The sequence below is a fragment of the Cryptotermes secundus genome, unplaced genomic scaffold (assembly GCF_002891405.2).
Source record: "Cryptotermes secundus unplaced genomic scaffold, Csec_1.0 scaffold1859, whole genome shotgun sequence".
Lineage (NCBI taxonomy): Eukaryota > Metazoa > Arthropoda > Insecta > Blattodea > Kalotermitidae > Cryptotermes > Cryptotermes secundus.
Window position 1 is genome coordinate 159282 of NW_019734348.1, and position 19942 is coordinate 179223.

Here is a 19942-nt window from a genome sequence, read left to right on the forward strand (position 1 = left end):
ACTAGTGAAATTAAATCCAGGATTGCCATGGCAAAAGCTGCATTTAGCAAGAAGAAGAATCTTTTTACCAGCAAATTGGACTTAACTTTGAGGAAGAAACTAGTGAAATACTACATTTGGAGCATAGCTCTGTATGGGGCTGAAACATGGACATTTAGGGCAGCAGATCAGAAACATCTGGAAAGTTTTGAAATGTGGTGTTGGAGAAGGATGGAGAAGATCAGTTGGACTGATTATGTGAGAAATGTAGAAGTGTTAATTAGAGTCAGTGATCAGAGGAATATCCTACACGAAATAAGAAAATGGAAGGCTAATTGGATCGGTCATATTTTACGCAGAAACTGCCTTCTAAAAGAAGTTATTGAAGGAAAGATAGAGGGGTGGATAGAAGTGACAAGAAGACGTAAGAAGATGCTGGATGACCTTGGGGACAGAAGAGGATACTGTCATTTGAAGGAGAAAGCTCAAGATCAGATTAAGTGGAGGAATTGTTTTGGAAGAGACTGTGGACCTATCGTCTGACAGATTACTGATGATGATGATGATGATGAAGAGAGACATTCGTGGACATCGGTTTGCATCGGATGAAGACGTGTGTGGCTGGGTAAAGATGTGGTCCTGTAGACAGCCCACAAGTTTTTTCAAGGATGGGATTAACTGTCTTACCTCCCAGTGGAATAAATGTATTAACACTGTTGGAGATTACTTTTGAGGTAAGAAATGATCTTTAGTATGTTTTGTCTTCTGACCCGTTTTCATTTGACTGCCCCTCATACAAAGTATTACTGAGTATGTGCTTTGTATGAGGTGATCACAAAAGCCCATCAACACCTGGTGCTTTGGATTTGTTAGGCCTTGGCAACAATAATTAATAACTGTTATAAGACTGGCCCAAAGCAAGGCTTGAGTAAACAGCAGTGGTACAAAATAAATTGTTGACTGTTATAGCAAGCAAAGCAAGATGCAGCATCGAGGCTATCAATGGGAGAACTGGAATCTTTGGTGGCAGAGAAAGACGAGATAATACGAGAGCTGAGAGAAGAAGGAGAGAAGTTGTCCAGACAGCAGCTACAGCACTCCAACATCATCAAAAAGCTGCGGGCAAAGGAGAAGGAGACCGATAATATAATGAAGAACCAGAAGTACGTTCCTTCTGTCTCATTGTTAAGACTAAACTAAATTATGAAATATTGTACATTATCCGTCATCAAAATGACTTTGTTAATAAATTGGTTCTATTTCAATCTCCTTGAACAGGGTATAAAAGAAATTATACTTTCTTGGGCCTTTAGTAGAGTTACCGTGGCCCATGGTTTGAGAAAACTTCTACCAAGGGGCCCAGCAGAGCAGGTTTTCTTTTATATCCTGTTCAGTTGAAGTTGGAACTAATATATGAAACACAGCGAAGTTTGGACGTGGACAGAGTCCACAGTGATACGTTCTTACAATATATATGGGGGAACACAGTAGTGTAGTTGGTGGAGGCACTATGCTACAAGCCAGAAGGTCACAGATTCAATGTCCAATGACGTCATTGCTTTTTTCAATTGCCTTAATCCCTCCATCCACACTATGGCCCTTGGGTTGACTCAGCCTCTAACAGAAATGAATACCAGGAATCTTCCTGGGGGGTAAAGGGCGGCCGGCACGTAAGGCTGATAACCTTACTGCCATCTGTGAGCCGATTGTCTAGAAAATGTGGGAGCCTCGACATCCTACAACCCTATGGGCCTCCACAGCCTGTTACAGGGATACCTTTATTTTACCTTTTTTACCTTTGTCCATATTGTATGTAGTTAACTTTCTATCATGTTGCTTTTAATTGTAAGTATTTATGCCACACATCATAAAAACTTCAAATATATCACAGTGGATGACAAAATATTATTGACCGTCTCTGTGGTACAGGTGTTTTGCTGACCATATTATTAACACTTCACGGACCGGCGATTTAAATATTTAAATCACCCTGAGGACCGGCATTTTTAAACATGCTACTCTAACTTGTGCACTGTTCACTTTAAAAATTAATATAAAATCTCCTAATTAATTTTTTGAATTAAAATTTTTGGAGAACACTTACCAGTGCTCCTAGAAGTGCTTGAGGGTGTTTTCTTGAAGAATTCCACTGTGTGAAGTGGCATTACACAGAACTTGCAAATGTAGACATACTCCTTTTTTGTGAACTGTGCAAACATGGCATTGCCTACAAGGATTCTTCCCCTTGGAATGTTCACTCTTCACTGTTTTCACGAGGGTATTTTTCCGCATATCACTCGAGAGTCACCCTGGGGAGGTCCACATGAGGCCTTCGTGGGGTGGGAGTTGATGGGCCTGGTTGTACTAAGTCTTTGTTTGACCCTGGTTCTGCCACCACCATCTGGACTGTAGCCTAGGCCTTTGCCACATTCATCAGAAATGTTTTGTATTTCAATTTTGAATCAGGGTTTAGTTTCTTTTTAGATTTTTTGCTGTCCCCGCAATGTTACTACGCGCATTGTTATTACCCACATTATTGTTGGAGCTACTGTCACTTTTACTGTCTGTGGCCACGATTCTCCGTTGTCCCCCCGTCACTGTCGCTGTCCGAATGACAATCCATTACTATGCTTCTCACAAGGCAGGTCAGCTAGGTCATCGGAGGAGAATTTGTCCTTGATCCATTCTCCCCACTAGCTACTGGCTGATACACACAGCTTGAAGAAGGCAAAGCATTTTCCTTTATAGTCGGTTAAGTAAACAGCAAGGTCAAGTTACTGACTGCTAACTAAACATTCCAGAGTCTTATCACGCATCTGCAGGTGGTTGCGTGCAATGTAGATGGCGCCAGAGTGATGTATAGTGTGTTGCAACTTATCGTATTCTAAAAATGTATTAATACGCGACCGGTCCACCACGTTTAAAAGCGAAAAACGTATTAATGCATGGATGGTCTGCCAAGTGTTAATTATTCAGGTGGTTAAGAAATTCCTTGGTTTTGTAGAACCAAAAGGTTCATTTCAAAAACCTGCCATTAAACACTACCCTGAGCTAGTTGAACAAAGTGACTCGCTGCACATCATATTTATCCATGATCCATTTAATATTGTCATGTGTTAAGTGACTTAGAGATGAGGTTTGGATTGGTAAGTAGATTTAGTGGTCTCTTATAACGGTATCTACAGGTAATAATAATGCTGTCGCTAATTCACATACTAGACTTCTCACTACAGCACACAATAAGTCTTTTGAGTCTGCTATCTCTTCACCAGTTCTTGCCAGTAATGGCTACCAATGACATAGATTCCTCACAATCCATGTTCCACAGCTCCTGTGGTGCTTGGCTCACAACTCAACTCTCATGGCTGCAATTCCTGGTCACTGACTCCTAGCTTTGTGTGGCCTCCTCTGGCTAGCACTCACTTCTGCCTCGTCTGCGGACTGCAAACTGCTCCCTATTCAACTGACTGTTCATCAATCAGTTAAATTTGCTGCTGGCCTTCACCAACACAGTCATTCCTGGCTTAGTCTCCTCTAGATCCATGCCCAAGATTTTTACTGTGTCCTAGACAGGTACGTGTTTCAAAATGGGGCCTCCTCTTTGACAAGGGAGGGGTCGGTGTTTCTATATAGGCGCTACATTTGTTGTAACCTAGTTTCAGCACAAGTATATCCATGCTGTCATGGCATCCAGGTCACTATGGACTCTGTGCACCCCTTGTCACTACACTATGCTAAGCAACATTTCTAAGAGATATACAGAGGTTTCCTGTCAATGCGGGCTTGTTCAGCAGGTTATGCCTTAACTGATGTAACTACTCTGAAACTGCAGTTAGTCAGCTGAATGGTCATAGGCCTGACTGCCACCAAGTTTAAGCCTATGCCTGGCTTCTCATGAGCCCTCATGTTACAATACTGTCGCGTATCGGGCTTATATCGCGACAAATAAGTTCACGATGTATTTTATATAGTGAACTTTATTTCACATCCGCTCTCACAATCACTCAATATTGCAATCTGACGATTACTGCTATCTGCAGTATCACAAATATTACACTCCAAATGCCAGAATACAACTGACTGGCTGACTCTACGTCTCGACTCGGCGATATCCACGGTATAACTGTTGCCGTACAACTCTGAACTGTCTTCGACGGCTGTGGAGTCCACTTATATAGCCTTTCGCTGTTGCTAGTGTGACGTGGCGTATAGCCCAGGACGCTGTTGCTAGTGTGACGCCACCGCTGTTGATTAGCATTGCATAGTTACCAGGTTACGGGGGCTCGGCTATCTTCGGCTCCGCTCGGCTCTCTTCGGCTCCGCTCGTGACGTCACCGCGCGTGACGTCACCGCTGTTGATTAGCATTGCGGGGTGATTACTCACCTATTACGCGATCGCTAAGTTACCGCTACGTGGAGCTGGGACAGTAGGGATCAACATGTCACAATACTATGCTCCCATGATGAAACATTACATTTGACATGTTTAATTTTTTCTTCAGTTTGGCAGTTGTGTCTTCCATTGAAATAATAGACAGTAACATTAAAACAATGTTGCAGGGAGCAGCTGGATGTATTGAGTGAAGAGGTGGAGCGACTAAAACGTTCACTTGCTGCCAAAGACGAGGTAGAAAGGACACAAATTGAAGCCGTTCATCAGCTGACAGCCCGCACAAAACGCCAGGAGAAGGAACTTTTGAGCCTGCATGGAGAGCTAGATGATGTTAACCACAAACTGGAAACTACCAGGGAATCACTTGAACTAACTAAAAGGTGAACTGTGTTTATGTACCGTATTTACGCATGTATAGGCCACACATTTTTTGCCAAAAATTCAAGAGGAAAACTGGGGTGCGGCTTATATTCGAAATATTCGAAATCACACTTCATTTAAAAAAAATTATATTCATAATTAGTAATACAGGGTGTAATACTCCTGAAATAATATTCCAAGAAAGTTATTTTTTCTATAATTTCTGTCTGAAAATTGTGCTGCGGCCTATACATGCACGCGGCCTATACATGCGTAAATACGGTATTTCATGATGACAGTATTCTTATACAGGGTGATTCACAAAGTTTTACCTCGGCTTATGGTATATATTCCTGGGGTTATTTCCTGCAAAATTTCCTTATAAACTTGTGGTCAATTTTCAATAGTTACAGAGTAACAGTAGATTTTCGAAATGCATCATTGTGAATGCAGCGCTATGCTTCAGCGTGGGCGACCATACGTTCTAGTCAGCTGTGTCAGCAGATAAGGTAGACCGGTTTGAATGTTGCGCGTAGGTAGATAGGCAGAGCGGTTCATATGTGTGCGATGCATTGTGTTGACGTGCAGGGAGAAATTTTTGAAAATCTTACGTAAATCCAATCGTCTTCTAAAGCACTACAGTTTAAAGGAAACAGATTGATAGAAGGGTGTGATATGCAACCATTTGTATGTTTACAGAATGGGATGCTGAAAATAATGTAATTTTGTAACATAAAATTGATGAAAAATGTTCCACAGTGCAAAATTAAGAAATTGAAAAAAAAATTGGTTTTAGAATGCTTCTTTCCTATAATATTAACGATTTAAGAAGTGTTTGTATTATATTTCTAATTTGTTTTGACTGAAATTTGAAGGAAAAAAGATTTTTCGCCAGTTTTCAAATTACTGTATCTCTTTAATTATGAGTTGGATACCATTAGTATATTAAAATTTTTTGTTCCAAATTACCTCAGGAATGCCCTCCCTAAGTGGGGGTAAAACTTTGTGAATCACCCTGTATACACGTATGAGTGACTGCATATGTTATATAGCATCAGATGAAAATAATGAATTGGGAAAGATGTGGAGGTAAGCAGTTATAGTGTATTTGAAGTCTATCCCAATATTGTCCTGTAGAGGAACTGCAAAAGGCTCAGGATAATTACACTTGAGGCTGAGAATCAAAATCAGTACTGCATAGAAAAAGTGAAGTCATCTAGTTGTGAGTGACAAATGAAAAATTTTGGTGGATTACGAATTTTCCTCTCAAATTTTAGAAATTGGTTTCTTGGAGATCTGGCAGCTTGATACTCATGCTTCATGTATAGAGGAAATAGCAAACTACATCTAATGAAATCAACTTCAGTGTAATTAGTATGTTTTATAAGTTTGTTTCTTTTGATATTATCGTATACCTCGTGTGTATGTAGGGAAAATAGTACAGCAAGAAGAAATTAATCTTTCATGCCAGTTGGAGGTGAGAACTACAGCAGGGCACCAGAAAATACTCGTCCACCTTTATCTGATGACCAGAATATTTGCCTGACTATGTGGTTGTCAAAAATGTTTTATCCCCTGCCCAGGACCTGTTGATGACAAAAAGCAATTACTCAGCTGCCTTGTTTAGATTTGCTCTGTGCATATGGACTCAGTAGCCTATGTGCTTTTGGCATATGAATTATATTTGAAGAAAGTGACCTATTAGGTTGAAGAATTTTTATCGTTTTATCACAGGGAACTGGCTGAGAGCAAGAAGGCGGCTGCTGCTCTCGAAAAGAAACTGAGGGAGGCAACACTGAGTGTGGAGATCTCTGCTAGACAGGAATTAGTGACCGCACTAGAAGAGGCTCAGCAAACCGCACAGGATGAGAAGGAACAATTGTTGGCACAGATTGGAGAACTGAGACTCAAAGTTCGTCAGGCTGAAGAGCAGCACTCGGAGTAAATATTACATTCAGGATATTTGGTGTAATGGTTTTCCAGTTTTTAATTAAACTGTGAGTCATTACACTATAATTATGATAACACTGCCCACCCCCTGAGGCGTATTCAACCTTTATCACATGGGAGTAGAGGATTTATACATATCTGTTATTACTATGACCAGATTGTAACTTTGGGGGTAATGGTATTGATATTGTCACATGATTGAGTGACTGTAGATGGGGTTTGGATCAGTAATTGGATTTATTGAACTCTTACGGAACGTAATTACAAATAGCTATAGCGCTAATGTTAATTCACACATTCTGCAGTTCACTACACCATGTACAAAGTCTTCGAAATCTGCTGTATCTTCACTGGTTGTCACCTGGTAACAGCTTCCAACACCTTACCTTCCTCAGCTTCCGTCTTCGTGTTGTTACAGGCTGGCAACTATCTCACAACTAATGAAACTCTAGACTTGTCTTGCTTATAATACCTCGGCATGGACCACACAGAAAACACCTCTCCCAACAGTTCTTCTATTGTTGGATCACATACCCATCATATGTGCTAGTAATTGCATTTATTGAAATCTTATGACTCATAACTACCGATAATTATAATGCTGTCGCTAATCTAGGACTTGTAGCTACAAATAATTGTAACAGTACTAATCTACATGCTCTATGAATCACCATAGCACGCACTAAATTAGGCAATGGGGATTCCCCTGCTCACAGCTAACCATCAACTACAGTGCCAACTCCCATCTCACAATGGGCTTTTTATTGGGGGGGGGGATAAATTGCTGCTGGCCTTAGTCAGCACAGTCATTCTCAGGTTGGGACTCATGACCGTATTTTGCTGTCTCACAGCTTGCCCTCACAACTGACTTGCCCCATTGGTCCTCATTATATAGCCTCGGCATAAACTGCCTAGAAAACACTGCTTCCCACAGTTCTTCTGTGGTTGTATGTGTATTCATTGCCACAGAGAAGCTTGACTACCGTGCCATTGACTAGCAGTGGCCATCTCATCTGGCTTTGCTATGCCACCTTTCAGGCGTCATGTCATAATATATAGTAATTTTTTTTTTTTAATTTACTGTACTCTTTCCTTCATTTCATTGGTCATCACTATACTGACAGATGTAAAGGTTCATTACAGATGAAGAATGCACTTTAAGACCGTATTTTGAAAAAAGTTAACATTCCCTAAAATATTGTATTACTATCAATGGAAACAGTTAATCATGGGTGTGAGCAAGTCTAAAATCTATTAGATGAAATCTGGAAAAATAAATTCTCTAAATCTTGATCTGCATTTGAATATTGATTCTTCAATATCAGGCTTCAAGAATTGTCAGATAACTGCTTTAGCTTTGCACAGTACTATGCTAACTACCTTGTCCATCAGAATCATAAAGGTTGGCAATGCTGTCACAAATCAACTTGTCACTGTAATCTGTTTTGTTAGTCTTGTCACAGTTCTCAAAATTTCTCCAAATTCTTGTCTCCATCTCGTATTGAACTGAGAAAGTCATTCTTGCACATGTCTAGGGACTCAATTTTCAACTTTGGAGGTGTTCAGTACAAGCTCCAGTGATAATTTTGACATTAAGATGATACAGAACCAAATCCTGAAGTTCCGCAAGGTATACTGTACAACTGATGCAAGGGCTTCACAGAGCCAATATTTAGGAAGATCAGATGGTAAAAGTGTGGCATAGACATGATCTTTACCATAACCCAGAGAATTTCTTGGTCCCTTTTAGTATTAATTCTGCATTGAGGATTCTGTACCTTGAAGTTAACTAAGTAACTAACTGAATGGTGTAAGGTCTTTTCGTGACAAGCTGATACTAAGCTGGTCAAGAAAATTCCTGCTTTTATGGGAACTAAGGCTAATTATGATGTTCATGAGAGTCTGCTATTTGGTCCTGGCCTGAATCAGTTCAGTCCAGTGCACACCCTTGACTCATGGGGTAGACAAGAAATAGGAATAAAGTTGTAGTCCAAAAATTTCAAGGAAAGAGACCACTAAAGACATATGAGCATAGAGGAAGGGATAAGGTTAAAATGGAAATAGGGTGTGAGGTTGTGAGCTGAATTCAGTTGTCAGAATAGGGTCCAGTGGTGGCATTTTGTGAACATGATGAAGAACCTGTGGGCAATTTATTGACAAGTTTAGCATCTTTCAGCTTTTCATGAAAGGCCCCTGCACAGTGGAGTATGTTACACTATTTTAATGGTGATATATTGTGACATGACTCCTGAAAGCCAGAATAGAAGAGCCAGAGCAGAAGTCCATTGCTAGCCAACGATTTGGTAAGCACATTTTCGTGACAACCAACATTTTCCATGGATATGTGCTAGCCTATATAAGAAGCCACGCAGAGAAGAATGAGTCAGTCATTGTAATTCAGTCATAAGGGAGTTCAATGATTCGGTCACAAGGTATTCTTTATTTATCATTTGTTATGATAGAGGAGAAGACACTCGTAGTCCAATGAGGGATGGAGCGAGTCTTAGGTAATTATTGCTTGTGAGTTGTTACAATTGATTGTAATTATAAAGAAGTTCCAATAAATCCAGTCATCAAATCCACAACCCATTATTTTTAGTCACACCATATTTTTGCATTCAGGCGTGAAGCAAACCTCAGACAAGAATGCAATGATCTGTTGCGTCGACTAGAACGAGCAGAGGCACGGAATGAGGAACTGGCACAATCAGCATCAGGAGCAACCCGACCTTTGCTGCGACAATTGGAATCAGTTCAGGCAGCCAACAGTGCTCAACAGGCCTCCTGGGAGAAGCAGGAACGTAACCTTTCAGATGCTTTGAGTAAGTTACAGTAGGTTGTGGGTGAAGGATAGATGGATCTTGAGTAAACTTTTGCATAAATTTTACGAGGAGTGTTCCTTCAGAATCAAGAAGGTCATGAAGATTACTGTCTTCTGGGCTGTCATGTCTTGTAATTTGATGTATACTTGACTAGTGTTTCAGACAACTGTCCTGCCTCCATCTTCAGGCTGCATGGCTTACTTTTCTATCCTGAAGATGGAGACAGTAGGTTCCTATGAAATTCTTGTATCTACCACACTGCATTGTGTCACAACCCAGAAGACAGTATTCCTCACAGTCAGTGCCATGGTAGCCTCAAATTGCACGAGAAGAATATGGTGAGTGGAATATATTGTATGCAGAGGAAAGAAGAAATGAGTATGAGGTATTGATTGAAAATCACAAGGAAACTTATCGCTCAAGAAATGGAGGCATAGATAGGAGTATATGAAAATGGATTTTAAGAAGCGAGTTTGTGAACTATGTCAGGATAGAATTCAGTGGCAGCCTTTGTGGTTGTTGTGATGAATCGGCATGTCACATGGGAGCAAGAATTTTCTTGGCTAGCTGAATGAATATGAACTGTCGAGGGAGGGCCCCATGCTATGGAGACAGATTAATTTAGGGATAAAAAGCAGTATAAATGATGTTATATTTTAGCGTCCTGTTGCACTGATTTAAGTCCATGACTTATTATATCCGTCTTCCAGTGCACACATTTATTTATCCCCTCTCTTCACTCTCACTACATGCTTCGGCACCAGTGTGCCATCTTCAGGTGCTGATCCAATCCACGACAAACTAATTCATTGCATGCCTTATCTTTACATACTAAAATAACTAAAATATATATTTATCATATATACTGACAAATGTCAAGTGTTAAAATACTAAAACTGTACAGCATATTTCTTTCCTACGTCGTGTTTCATTACGCGAGTCACGTCTATCATCCTCTGTTGGAGCACTCTTTCACTATCGTGTATTGTGCTCTGTGTTGCGTCTCGCACACGCAGTCACAGGAGCGAGACGCAACACAGAGCACAATACACGATAGTGAAAGAGTGCTCCAACAGAGGATGATAGACGTGACTCGCGTAATGAAACACGACGTAGGAAAGAAATATGCTGTACAGTTTAGTATTTTAACACTTGACATTTGTCAGTATATATGATAAATATATATTTTAGTTATTTTAGTATGTAAAGATAAGGCATGCAATGAATTAGTTTGTCGTGGATTGGATCAGCACCTGAAGATGGCACACTGGTGCCGAAGCATGTAGTGAGAGTGAAGAGAGGGGATAAATAAATGTGTGCACTGGAAGACGGATATAATAAGTCATGGACAGTATAAATGTGTTCAGGTAATGGATGTAATCATTATGTTACAGGTGAAATGCAGGGTCGTGTGTCTTCACTGGCAGAGCAGGAGCGAGTGTCTAGGGAACAGTGCATAAGGTTACGCTCCACTGTGTCTGCCTTGGAGTCACGGCTAGCAGCAGCAACAAAAGAGACTGCTCAGTATAAGACAAACCTAGAGCTTCAGCAAGTACAGTGCAACCAACTGAAACAAGCTAAGGAAAAGTATGTTCAGGTTATAAAATATATCCATGACAGGGCAAAAGTAAATAAAGCTGATGGGTGGAATTTGGTCTGAATTTAAATAAACAGCAGAAAACATTTTACCGAGAACAGAGAATTAAATGCTGTGGTGGTACAAATGTGTAGAAAGAATAGGAGAATTCAGATGAGAAAATAACTAATTGTCAATTAATAATCCGTCGAGTGTAATAATGTTCTTAGGTCGCTTATCTATTTCACTCGCCCTATATGTTTCGGTTCAAAAGAACCATCACAAACCGAAACATGTAAGGCGAGTGATATAGATAAGTGACCTAAGAACGTTGTTACACTCGACGGATTATTCATTGACAATTTGTGATTGATAGTGTAACGGACCAAATATGAAACAATTCAAATGAGAAAATAACTGGTTACCTGAATACAAACTGGAAGAAATAAAAAGGATTGGACTAAAAGCTTGTCATGTGTAATTCATAAAATTAGGGAAGCTAAGTAATCCTTGAGCCGGTGACGGAAGCCAAGCGGTCTAAGGCGTGTACTGTCTTCGCTTGCTTGGAAACCGGGATCGTGGGTTCGAATCCCACTCAGGGCATGGATGTTTAGTTTGTGTATGTGCGTTTTTCTGTGTTTTTGTACAGGTAGAGGCCTTGCGACGAGCTGATCACCCGCCCAAGGAGTCCTACTGAATGTGTAAGATCTAGAAAAACCGAAGTGAACGGAGAAGTTCATGGAGGTAGGCCTAGGCCCACTGGGGCTGTAGTGCCAAGGAAAAAATAAAAGTAATCCTTGAAGGGAGAGAACTGGAACAAGTGACTCTTATGGATTACAAGACTAGATAACTTATGAAAGTTTGAAAACTCTAAGCAACAGATATAATCCTGGATCATAGGAGGGTTATGTATTACTCGTATGATATACAAGCATGTAGTATAATGAATGGTACATTAAATACCAAATTCTGGCCAACAAATAACAGAAGAGAAATTGGTACTGCACAGTATTACATTGAAAGAAACGCTTAGTATAGGAATAACCCATTCTAATGCTTTACATTCTAGTTATTATTTAACTAATCTTTCTTTTGTTAGTTTATTTCCATAGTACCATATAATGTCTACTGCTGAAAAGTCACAAATGGTTTTAACTGTTGAGAGATGGCAGGGGACATTTCTTTCGCTGATCTCAGGCACCAAATGTGGACTAGAATGTCGAATATTCTAAGTGAGAAAACTAGTGTGTAGCATGGAAAGTGTTAAATATGAGAGAAACCAAAAGATTAGAATCTGCAATTATGAAAATAACAATACTGTTCTCTGTATAAATATCTTACTGCATGTACAGAGAACTGTCGGGGGCGGAGTCCTTGAGGCAGTGTATGACTGAGCAACTTGCTGAGCTGCGGGGTGAAGTAACAGCCCTGGAACACCAGCTGGCAGTGGAACGTGCAGCCACTGAGGCTGAGAAACGCAGGACAGCGCTTTTGCAGGTTGATCACATGTAATATTACAAGGATTGATTAGCTGGACAATTAGCTATGATGAGGAAGCCAGTAAATGCATATGGAATTTTGGTTGTAAAACTCTTGGAATTTATGAGAAGGAGATGGGAGGGTAACATTACGATGAATATTAGAGAAACAGATTGTGAAGATGGAAAGTAGATTGAACTGGCTCAGGATCATGTCCAATGATTGGCTGTGGCAGTAGCCCTGTTGAATCTTCTTGAGCTCTGCTACCAGAGCATTAGTTAATCTGGTTAGGAACTGCAAATGGATGTGAACTGTATGATCGAGATTTGAGGTTCTCATGGCAGTAGATATTAAGGTTACAGCCTTTCGGGATGTGACACAGTGTAGTTTTGGAGAAGTAGATATATGTATGTAGAATATAATAGAAGATAAATTACATAAAAAGGTTCTCCCTTTTGTGTAAGCACCATGCACCATAGCAGCTTCTAGGTAAAGTTCCCATTCATCCTTAATCGTAGCACTTGATGGAGGTCACTGATCAGCCTCATGCTCCTGGTACCCTTTGGATAGGAGGCCACATATATATTTTTTATGATTGTATTGGTATGTACCTGGAAGTTAGAATATTTTTTAAGATAGAAGTCCAGAAAAGGCTTATTCCTAGAATACAGCACACTAGAAAGATGGCAACTAATGTGCATAGGGCAGAAAGGATGATGAAAAGGGCTAGGAACATACTCTTATGAGAACCAGACAGATCTTTTTGTACAGCAGTTGGAAGCCCTGATGAGTTAAATTGTTGGGTCATGTGACTGCATGATTCAGCTATTTTGTGTCAGAGTTATGTGACTATATACACTATGTTTTGCTTACAGAAAGTGAGTAGAAAAGAAAAATGATACCATTAAGGTGGAGGAAATGACAATAAAAAGGAACATACATGGTGCAATCCAAAAGTTCCCAAAATATATTAATAAAAAGTATTACATCTTACCTAGATCTTCTTCTGCACCATCACCTTCAAAGTAGTCCCCTTGGGAGCGCATACACCGATCCCAGCGTTTCTGCCACTTTTGAAATGCATCCTGGAAGTCTTTCTTTGTTAGGGTGTTTAGTACTGTCCGCGTTTCCACTTGAATTTCCTCAATTGTATCAAATCTTCACCCCTTCAACTTGATTTTCATCTTGGGGAAGAGAAAGAAGTTGCATGGAGCTAAGTCTGGCGAGTACGGTGGGTGGGGAACAACTGCCATCTTGTTTTTAGCCAAAAATTCCTGCACAATGTAAGCCGTATGCGGTCGTGCATTGTCATGGTGGAGTACCCAGTCGTCCGTGCGCCACTTCTCTGGACGTTTTCTCCTCATGTTCTCCCTCAAACGCCTTAGAACATTGCGATAGAACTCTTTATTGACTGACCAGGAGGGACAAACTCCTTATGAACAATCCCGTCAGTATCAAAAAAAAAAAAAACAGATCAACATGGGCCTAATGTTGCTGTTGACTTGTCGAGCTTTTTTTGGCCAAGGTGAAGAAGGGCTCTTCCATTGCGACGATTGCTGCTTGCTTTCAGGGTCGTAGCCATAAACCCAACTTTCGTCACCAGTGACAACCTTCGAAAGAAAGTTTGGATCCTCTTGAAGCTGTTGCTGAAGTTCCCTGCAGACTTCCAAGCGATGCTGCTTCTGTTCATTTTGCAGCAGTTGTGGCACATGCTTCACCACAATCCTCCTCATGTTCAGTTCCTCTGACAAAATTCATTGACATGTACCATAACTTAGTCCCAAGGTGTTACAGAGGTCTTGGATGGTCAGTCTACGATCTTGCAGAATCAGATCCCTAACTTTAGCAACATTTTCTGGTGTTTTGCCCATTGATGGCCGTCCCGAACGATCGCCATCATCAGTCAATGTTCGGCCATTTTTAAAACGCTTATACCAGTTGTAAGTTTGTGTCTGGCCTAAACTATTTTCACCAAAAGCTTGCTTCAAGATTTGGTGCGTTTCTGCAGCGGTTTTCCCAAGTTTGAAACAAAACTTTATACACACACGCTGCTCTCTCAGGTCAGCCATCACAAATCCGCAAACTCACGGAAACACAACAATGGAAATAAGTTCACCAACAATAAACCCAACCACTCAACTAGACACCGCTTGCCACACTGATTCAAGAAGGATGTGTGAGGAGACACCTAGCGGTATTTCGATGTACTCATAACCATTCTCGCGCAAAATTCAAATTTCGGAAACTTTTACCTCTATATTTATATTGTTCAGAAAACAGTGACCCCTGATATCCTGAATTACCTGCAGATTAAATAAATAGAAGTTTATTTTTCAAAGTGAAGGATTGTTAACCAAATGTCTGAGCTAGGTGAACACTGCTTTTGTATGTTTGTGACCAGTTTTTATCTTATTATTATTATTATTATTATTATTATTATTATTAGAGGGGGTGGGTTTCCTCATGCACTTAGACCAGTTATTGGTCCATTGTGTGTTCCCCTTTAATTTCTACTGTCGCCATACCCTACCAGTACTGGTGCATGCTATCAGCCCCGTTCAGCCAACGAGGTCGGCCCTTGGTACCTGATATTTCCCCCATCTACCAGAGGCATTGGAAACTACTTGGGCGGGAAATGTGTTGCCTAATTTTGCTCAGAGGTCTCCTAGAGACATGAGGATCTTTTACGTGCTGTAAATCTATGACACGGGACCCACGGCTTAAAAGTCCCTCCCAGAGGACTTGTTCCCTGAATTTTTCCGCCTTTAAAAATTCCACAACCTCCGCCATGTTTGAACCCGCGTACCTTGAGTCATGAGGTGGGAACATTACCCCTAGAGTACGGAGGCCGCTAGTTTTTATCCTTGCTATGGGTGAAAATGATAAACCAGCTAACAAACATATTAATGTGATTGCTAATTTTATATTAAACTAGAGATACAGCATGAGATTTTCATTTATTTAAAGTAATAATAGTTTACAAAACAATCTTGCATTTCCTTTGTGGTTAGGACCAGCTTAGGGAACGAGAAACTGCTACTGATCGAGATCGCCATGGTACACGTGGCTCTCCTACATCACCACACTCTTCTCCCACCCTCAGCTTTGGTCGGGTCTCGTTATCTGAGTCCGTGTCAAGCAGCGCATGGCCACAGGTAATTTTATGTAAAACTCTGAATGTAAATTACATTCTGCTGCTGCTCCTGACTTGTGGATATTAGTCAGTAGTCTTAGCCATATGGTCATTTACTCATGGTTGAGAGGCTGTGGACTTTATGAGGTTGGTATCTATGAAGTTAGTCTGCTGGTTAGGTGATGCTGTGTTTTATTGTGTAGTTTCAGGATGATGCGTTTGAGTGTGGGTCTGTGTCGGGCCGGTACAGCAATGTCTATGACAGCCTGCGAGCTGGCAATACCACGTCTCTATTGGAGGGACTTCAGTCTCAACTCAAATTGCGGGATGGTTTGTGCCTTTACAGCTTTATGCATAGTATTTACAAGATAACATATTTTATGGAAAGATTTAAATGTTGGTTTATTTCAAGCTTTTTTGAATGTTTCAACTAGTATGTTGCAGATTTTCTGTGAAGGTGATTCAACCACTGACATATTGCACATTTTATGAAAAGATTCAACATCTGCTTTGAACACACAGTATTCACACGATACACATTTTCTTGGAAAGAATCACCCATTTATTGTATACATAAAAAGCCAGTGGTTTGTGATATTAACTTGAAGCAGAGGATGCAGTGCTGCCAATGTCTGACAGATGGAGTTAATGTAGTTGATTTTTCAGGTGAAACCCATTCACTAGCAGCACCATGAAATGATTGTACGTGTTATTATGCAAGCACTGAAAAGATCACCACCCTATTCAAGCATGTATTATTGTAAAGAAAGCAGTCTTGGGATTTGGCACCGTGTATAAGTGGTGTTAACCGACGTTTCAGAGGAACGTATCGCCTCCATCTTCAGGGTAGAAGAAAATATAAGAATTCTGCAAGCGAAGAGACCGTGAGAACCAGTAAAAGCAGAATGCTTTTGTTCTTATATTTTCTTCTACCCTGAAGATGGAGGCGATACGTTCCTCCGAAACGTCGGTTAACACCACTTATACACGGTGCCAAATCCCAAAAGACTGCTTTCTTCATAGTCACCGCCGTGAAAGCCTCATATCTTACATGTGTTATTGTAGCTTCAGTTTTGCATTTAATTATGTTCAGATTGTACATAATAAAGTTTAAATAACAAAAGAAAATGTCCAATTGAATTTTTGATGGATATTGTACTGGTTTATACATAACATTTAAATGATAACACAACATGAATGGTTTATATATAATTTTTAAAATATACAGTTGCTGATGGAAACCAGAATAGCATAGTCAGTATAGTGACTGGCTACGGGCTGGATAACTGAGGGGTTGGAGTGTGAGTCCTGGTGGGGTCAAGAATTTTCTCTTCTCCACGTCATCCAGACTGACTCTGGGTTCTACCCAACCTCCTATTCAATGGGTACCAGGGGCTCTTTCCCTGGGGATAAAATGACAGGGGCATGAAACTGATCACTCACCTCCAGCTAGTGCTGAGGTCAAGAAAATAAGGATCTATACAGCCACTCCCCCATACACCTTCGTGGTGTAGTGTTTAATTAGTTAAGCACAGAGACAACTTTACCTTTTACAAATGTTGTATTCTTACGTGTACCAGGAGAAGTGCAGCAGTTACAATGGGAAATGTCGAGGAGAGATGCAGAAAGAAGTGCTCTGACGAGTGAACTGTCTCAGCTGACCGCACGAGTTGAGGAACAGGAGGCTTCCCTGAAGGAGGCAGAAATGATGCGCCGTCAGTTCCAGGACCTTCAGCATAAGTATGATGCTTTGCTGCAGATGTATGGTGAGAAGGTGGAAGAAACACAGGAGCTGCTGCTCGACCTGGAGGATGTCAAGGAAATGTATAAGACTCAGGTAAGATAGCACCAATATTGTTAGATTCACAGTGAACAGAAGTGGAGAGGTGCAGCCATACTTCGGTGGAGGCAACATATTATCCCGAAGTCTTGGCCTTGATATTTGTTTTGTGCAAATATGAATTGAAAACCTAATTACACTACAGATATGTCATTCTGAACATAATCAGAAATGATCTGTTCTTTTATTTTATTAAATGTTCAACCTGACGACAAGCAAAGAAAGGCCACTCACTTTTTTTTTTTTGGAAACTTTCAGTTTCCTAAGCATTGTATATATCAGTGGCCCAGAATGTAAGCATTGTATATATCAGTGGCCCAGAATGTGCAGTGGGTTTGGTCATATCATGAAATAATGATTGTAAGGAATGTATGGGATAGTTGCATAAACCTTCCTTCCCTTCAACACTGCAGCTGCAACCACTGCCATGTCATAATTCTCCTCACATGCCACTCAGAGACCATGACTGCAAACATGTCATGTGCTTTGGATTTTGAATGAAGTCCAGAGTGTTCTTATTAATTTACTGTTTCTACTGGGTAATTCTTGTTAGTAAAAGTATGTTTACATCCCCAGGCAAACAATGGGAAGCAGTATTTTTAACAGAGAAAAGCTGCTTCACATCAATCTGTTTCCCAGCAATTCAGTAGTGAACATCCACAAGGACCACCAATAAATTTTTCCTTAAAATCCCCATGGAGCACAAATTGGGGGCACACAGTAGCATGGTTGAGGCACTGTGCTGCAAGCTGGAAGGTCACAGGTTCAATTCCCAATGAGGTCATTGGATTTTTTTCCAATTTACCTAATCTTCTCAGCTGCACTATGGCGCTAGGGCCTACCCAGCCTTCAACAGAAATGAGTACCAGGAATCTTGCTGGGGGTAAAGGGTAGCCTGCATGTAAGGCTGACAACCTCACCTCCATCTGTGAGCCATTTGTCTAGAAATGTGGAAGTCTCGGTGTCTCGCAACCCTATGGGCCTTCACACTGTTACAGGGATAGCTTTACCTTTTTTTTTTATAGGGCAAAATTTTGGGTCATTGTGTACTGAGTTAAGGAGGAACTGTGTTTCAGATCGATCAGCTGCTGAAGAAGGAGCCTGCAGTGTGAACTCCGCATGTATTTTGACATAGGAAAGGAACTAGTAGATTTGTGTCCAGCAAATTAGAAGGTTAGACAGACAACCACTGTGTTTATTCCTGGTTATGGATTTGCTCACTAAGGTATTACCATAGTTAAAATAAAATATGTTTTATCTATAAGAATTGCCATCAGCAGAGTTTTATTGGCCTAGTGATAAGATCTAATAATAGTAAAACGTTTGGCTTGCTTTTTGTTTCATTATTTATGTTCTGTTCTAAGATTGTACATGTTGCACAGGAGAGAACAAGGGTAGGCTTATCGTGATTGAACGTGTGACAAGAAAGGAAAAGAGCATCTGTATTTAACTGTCTTTTTTGATGGAGTATCATCTGTGAGATACAAAATATGCATTGCAGTTTCATGAAAAAATGAACAGTAATTTCTTCTATTACTTCCACGTTTGCACTTTCAACTCATTTTTTTGAGATATAATTTTATTTTACATAAATTCTGCTGTTGTGAAAAAATTTACCATGCCAACATTTTCAGTGCCACACATTTTGAAATTGTTCCTATTTATAATGCTAAAAATCAATGCTATAAGTTCACATAAAAACGAACTGCCCAATGAAAGAGTTAAATTTTTACATAGTCACGTATAAGGTGTTTTCTCAAATGCTTTGCAGCTGCAGGTGAATTTCGTGTGGTAAAGAGGTCAGACTTTGTCAACCCTTCCTAACAGTTAAGATTCTTTTGTATTTCTTTGCTTTACCACCAGCTCTCCACACTCTGTTAAAAATTTAGAATTGTCATACTTTTTAACCAAAACCATTTCTCCAAATTTTAAAACACCGGTGGTCTGACCACATTTACACAATGGACACGCAGAAATAATATTGTGAATGCAGTTTGAAATGTAAGATTTCCTTTGGCCCTCATATACGTGACCGACAAACACTGTTTGCCTTTCTCAGTCCCTACTTGAACAACATTATCGTAACTAAGAATATAATGATGAGTTACTAAAGGAGACTCCTGCTGCACTGCCACAAAGTCATTAACTTTCTTCTATATGTCCTAATTCCCTAGCCTACTTCAGACAAGTTAATAAGTGAAAGCTGCAATATGCGGCACTGGATCACCCAGAAAGTCCATGTTTCTCTGAGTAAATTCACACAAATAGACAATTAAGAGAGTGATATGAAAATGTGTACATAATTCAGTGTTCTGAATATGATGATTAAAAGACTGAAATTTAGGTGTCTTGTTTGTTTCTTTTAGATTATATGTACACAATATTATGTAACTCGTGGTGAAAAGGGAAT

General features: G+C 40.2%; 1 protein-coding gene across 3 annotated transcripts in view; it reads left to right on the forward strand.

Moving 5' to 3' along the window:
• Positions 1–19875, forward strand: part of LOC111868723 (TATA element modulatory factor) — a 37232-nt gene extending 17357 nt beyond the window's left edge. For all 3 annotated transcript variants that reach the window (XM_023859647.2, XM_033753152.1, XM_023859648.2), the window contains 10 exons: positions 949–1142; positions 4540–4752; positions 6467–6673; positions 9305–9504; positions 10899–11091; positions 12433–12577; positions 15571–15714; positions 15896–16022; positions 17273–17529; positions 18609–19875. In XM_023859647.2, the coding sequence (XP_023715415.1) occupies positions 949–1142; positions 4540–4752; positions 6467–6673; positions 9305–9504; positions 10899–11091; positions 12433–12577; positions 15571–15714; positions 15896–16022; positions 17273–17529; positions 18609–18644 (1716 nt within the window). In that variant the 3' untranslated portion in view covers positions 18645–19875. The remainder of the gene's footprint in view (positions 1–948; positions 1143–4539; positions 4753–6466; positions 6674–9304; positions 9505–10898; positions 11092–12432; positions 12578–15570; positions 15715–15895; positions 16023–17272; positions 17530–18608) is intronic.
• Positions 19876–19942: the final 67 nt, after the last annotated feature.